This window comes from Alosa pseudoharengus, unplaced genomic scaffold (genome assembly GCF_046254945.1).
Source record: "Alosa pseudoharengus isolate Yale_2024_CS ecotype anadromous, Long Island Sound unplaced genomic scaffold, YU_APseudo_1.1 YU_APseudo_1.1_scf_18, whole genome shotgun sequence".
NCBI lineage: Eukaryota > Metazoa > Chordata > Actinopteri > Clupeiformes > Clupeidae > Alosa > Alosa pseudoharengus.
This window is the reverse complement of record NW_027468650.1, coordinates 4,754,695-4,759,694: the sequence shown is the minus strand read 5'-3', so window position 1 is coordinate 4,759,694 and position 5,000 is coordinate 4,754,695. Positions and strand designations below refer to the sequence as shown.

The 5,000-nt window shown below is 47.7% G+C and overlaps 1 protein-coding gene across 1 annotated transcript in view; it reads left to right on the top strand.

Annotated features, from left to right (window-relative positions):
• The window catches only part of hecw1a (HECT, C2 and WW domain containing E3 ubiquitin protein ligase 1a), a 91,000-nt gene that overhangs the window by 21,696 nt on the left and 64,304 nt on the right, over positions 1 to 5,000 (top strand). The window contains exon 5 of the mRNA XM_076291220.1: positions 2,318 to 2,393. Coding sequence (XP_076147335.1) covers positions 2,318 to 2,393 — 76 coding nt within the window. The remainder of the gene's footprint in view (positions 1 to 2,317; positions 2,394 to 5,000) is intronic.

The following is a 5,000-nucleotide window of genomic DNA, read 5'->3' as shown; positions in this document are numbered from 1 at the left end:
TAGAGATAGGATGGGATCGGAAAATTTCAAGCACTGGACCCAAACATGGTATGAAGCGGAGCTCCCCATGGTGTCTGCCTAATACAGAAATAGAGATGTTTGTCCTCCTTGCTTCTTTAACCTCCTTGCTTCTCCAATGGAGCTCCAGACTCTATGGTGCATAGTGGCCTGAGACCTCAGGCTCCAGACTCTATGATGCATAGTGCCCTGAGACCTCAGGCTCTAGACTCTATGGTGCATAGTGCCCTGAGACCTCAGGCTCTAGACTCTATGGTGTATAGTGCCCTGAGGCCATTTCAATTGTTTCAGCACTACAGAAATGAAGCTGAATTCCATTGAATATGCCGTATTGCTAAGTGTGGATATGTCAGTGAGTAACACCACTGTCATGGCGGCAGCTCTGCTATGGTTTTAGTGTAGATACGACACTGAATCGCATTATTTAGCACCTGTGTTGATGTGTGTGGAATAGGTCATGTCACTGCTGTTTGCCTGTTGGTCTCGCTGTAATTCATTAAGGGGCTGTAACCGATATTGAGACATATTGATGCCTTGAGCTGTCCTCCGTTTGTTTGCCCTTTGTGTCCAGTGGAATGGAGCGACGCACCTTTGGTTTCCTCCAGGACTGCCCCCCTAATGCTGTCATTGGCTGGGTACCACATCGCTAATAAGAGCCAGGGGTGCCGATAGCATCATACGGCTGTCTGTGTGCTTGTGTCTGTGTGCTTGTGTCTGTGTGCTTGTGTCTGTGCTTGTGTCTGTGTGCTTGTGTCTCTGTGCTTGTGTCTGTGTGCTTGTGTCTGTGTGCTTGTGTCTGTGCTTGTGTCTCTGTGCTTGTGTCTGTGTGCTTGTGTCTGTGTGCTTGTGTCTGTGTGCTTGTGTGTCCGCTCGTGGGGGATTATACAGGATTTGAGCACTTCACTATCTACACTCTGTCACCTTTTGTGTTAACAGATTTAAAGGTAAATCTCACCCATGCTCGAGTGCTCAGCTTGTCCACGGCCTCGTGTGTGTGTGTGTGTGTGTGTGTGTGTGTGTGTGTGTGTGTGTGTGTGTGTGTGTGTGTGTGTGTGTGTGTGTGTTTGTGTGTGTGAGAGATAGGAGAAACCAAGTGAGGCAGACCCTTGGAATGGAGTTCATTTTGGACTTACGGGTGAATCGATGGGTGTGTCGAGGCATGCCACCGATTATTTTAATCTGTCTGTGTTTACGGTTAATCCGTCTTGCTATTGTGAGCCGGGGACAGAGAGGCGACTGGATTTGCGGTTTGACAGTTGAACACACAGGATTTGCATCTCATTTGGTGAAACTGGTCCAAACCCCGTCTTGCTCCGCCTCCTCTTTGTTTTCCAGGTTTTTTCAGAGACAGATTTATCTCTCACTCACGTATATAATAGCCATTCTTAGTCCAGGAAATGACCCTAAAAGCAATCAACTTCTCTGCCTTTTATGTGCTCGTGAGCTGGATTTCTGTGGTCATGGGCGGACAAAATCCTCACGTACAGACAACTGAATTTGTAAATAAAACCTTGAAGTGATAGAAATTGAATTTATAAATAAAACCTTGATTGTTTATTAAACTGATATCAGTGCACACAAACATCATAACAAACAAACAGAATGCATGTGTGTATGTGTCTGTGTGTGTGCGTGTATGTTTTTGAATGTGTGTCCGTGTGTGCGCCATGTGTGTGTGCACTGATAGTGACTCCTATCATTTAGGCAGCAGATGAGCTCTTCTCTGTTCTGGGAACAGTCCTCCCCTGGGATCTCCCACTGGACTCTTCCTCTTCCTGCACTCGGGATCAATGCCGCCCTAATGAATGCAGCCTATTGATCACAGCTGTTAGCAGTTAGCCGTTAGCAGCTCCCTAATGGCCCTTAAGCGCTGCAACACTCGGCCAGCTGGGCCAGGAACCAGATAAGTGGACCAATGTCATATAGTTTCAGTTAAGCATTAGTCCGCTTCACTCCTCTCCTCACTCTCTCTAATAACATTGGTCATTTTCTCTGGTGGACATTACTTTGGCTAGTCAGACTCCCTCCTGAAACGTGTGCCTGTTGAGATCGCTCCCTCCTGAAACGTGTGCCCTGTTGAGATCGCTTCCTCCTGAAACGTGTGCCCTGTTGAGATCGCTCCCTCCTGAAACGTGTGACCTGTTGGGATTGCCTCTTAGGGATTCCCTCTTCATTTGGAATAACATCACATGAAAATAACTTTCATTTTCCCTTCTTTTTATTCTTATATCCTAATCTCTCTATCTATTCTTTCTGTCTGCTCCCCTCTCTCTCTCTCTCTCTCTCTCTCTGTGTCCAGCTGTTGAAGCCTGTGGCATGCCCGGAGGTGACCCAGAGTCTGGGCAGCAGGCGCCTCATCAGTTTCTCCCTGTCAGGTGAGTCTCTCCGCAGATGGACACTGCTCCAGAGCTCCTCTTCCTCCACCTCATCTTCCTCCTCCTCCTCCTCCACCTCATCTTCCTCCTCATCTTCCTGCTCCTCCTCCTCCTCCTCCTCCACCTCATCTTCCTCCTCCTCCTCCACCTCCTCCTCCTCATCTTCCTCCTCCTCCTCCTTCTCCACCTCATCTTCCTCCTCCTCCTCCTCCACCTCATCTTCCTCCTCATCTTCCTGCTCCTCCTCCTCCTCCTCCACCTCATCTTCCTCCTCCTCCTCCTCCTCCTCATCTTCCTCCTCCTCCTCCTTCTCCACCTCATCTTCCTCCTCCTCCTCCTCGTTTTCCTCCTCCTCCTCCTCATCTTCCTCCTCCTCCTCCACCTCATCTTCCTCCTCCTCGTTTTCCTCCTCCTCCTCCTCCTCTCTCCTTCATGAGGGGGTCTCGTGTTGAACTGCTGTACAGGTCTAAGGACTGCAGTGATTACTTTGGAGGAATCTCTCTGGACTTTGGATGTGGTTTTGTGTTCCATATATGGTCTTTTGGGCCCCAACCGTCCACTTCAAAGCAGCGCCGCCTGGAAGGCACTAGGGTTAGACAAGGGTTAGGTTAGGGGAAAATACATTTTATTATAGTAGGTGGGTTAGGCAAGGGTTAGGTTAGGGAAAAATACGTTTTATTATAGTGGGTGGGTTAGGCAAGGGTTAGGTTAGGGGAAAATACGTTTTATTATAGGGTGGGTTAGGCAAGGGTTAGGTTAGGGGAAAATACGTTTTATTATAGTGGCTGACTGTGAGTGCACTGGCTGATTGGATCCGGCCACACCAAAGTGAGAAGGGTGGTGGTGCTGTCTGGATTATGGATATTAATAATATATAATGAAAGTATAGTATATAAGTAATACAAAATAAAATGTTTTTTATAATATTAAAGTAAAAGGAAAAATAAAAACTAAAGGGTAGGGCATGGAGACTGGGAGTTGAATTAATGGGCATAGAGACTGGAGATTGGACTAAGAGGCTGGGGGTAGGGGTTAGACCAAGGGGCCAGGGGTGGGGATAAGGGTTAAGCCAAGGGGTTGGGGGTGGGGAAAAGGGTTAGGTTAAGGGGTTGGGGTTAGGTTATGTGGCTGGGGTTGGGCTAAGGGCTGGGGTTGGGGTTAGGTTATGGGGTTGGGGTTAGAGTTAGAGTTAGGTCGACAGTAGCCACGCTGCCTTGGAGTCAATGGCGGAGGCCCAAAATACCATCAAGCCTCATGTACACCGTAATTGCACGAAGGCACCATGTGCATCAATAGCAATAGCAACTTCCTTGGGATTTTACTATTTCAACCCTGTAACTTGCCTCTTGAGAGAATCTCTCACCAATAATGAGTCATCGAGAGACTCTTTTTAGAATGACTGCACTGAAATACTGTGTTGAGAAGCTTTCTGTGAATACAACATTAAATTCTACTACTAATGGTGAAAACAATTTTTACCACGATGAACTGTTTCATAACCACTTTGCTTGTGCAGACACCAAGGTCTGGTTTGATATGGCTAGTATGCTTCATGAACTTGGCCCAACAATATCAGGATTGTTAATTCATAATAATATTCGAAGGAAATTTAATTAAAATCTTGCAAACTATAATGTATCTGCCAAATATTGAAATTATGATGACAGGAGAGTCCCGAAGTCCATAAAGATGGGTGCTGTTTCAGAAATACCCTGTAGTGTTGAAGTAACCCTGTGTCATGGGTGCTGGTAAATACCCTGTAGTGTTGAAGTAACCCTGTAATGGAATGGAACACCATATAGCTGGTCAGTCATTAATTTGCCAGCGTCTGGGCAGACAGACCCTACGAGGAGTCACGCTGTAGTTAGACTGATGGAGTGAGTGGTCAGAGACGCTCTGAGCTGAAGGGAGGGGGGGGGGGCAGGCCGGCCGTACTGCTAAGTGGGTGATGTGGTGTGTGTGTGGAGCAAAGCTAGGCAGAGTGGCCAGACAGTGCCCGGGGCTGTGGGGATCTCCGTCCAGCACTCCATGTCAGGATGCCAACCCTGCACTCTTGATCCACGACACAGAGAGAGAGAGAGGGAGAGAGGGAGAGAGAGAGAGGGAGAGAGTCTGACTGGACAGATCTGGAACACAGTGTCCTTTTCCTGTATGTTTAAAAGTAAGGGGGGGGGGGGTAGCAGTAAAGACAAGAAAGAGAGGATGGATAGAATAGTAGGGAAGGAGAAAGAGGATGGATAGAATAGTAGGGAAGGAGAAAGAGTGGCACACAGGCAGTCAAAGAGGCAAAGAGGGAAAAAGAAAAGAAGAGCTGATTGTGGACAGAAATAGAGGCAGGGATAGAGGGATAGAGGGATAGAGGGGTAGAGGAGTAGAGGGATAGAGGGGCAGAGGGGAGAGAATGAATGGAACAGATGGAAGGCAGAGACAGACAGACACACACACACACACACACACAGACAGACAGGCAGACACACAGACACACACACACACACACACACAGATAGACAGACAGACAGGCAGACAGACAGACAGACAGACAGACAGACAGACACACACACAAATAGACAGACAGACAGGCAGACAGACACACACACACACACAGAC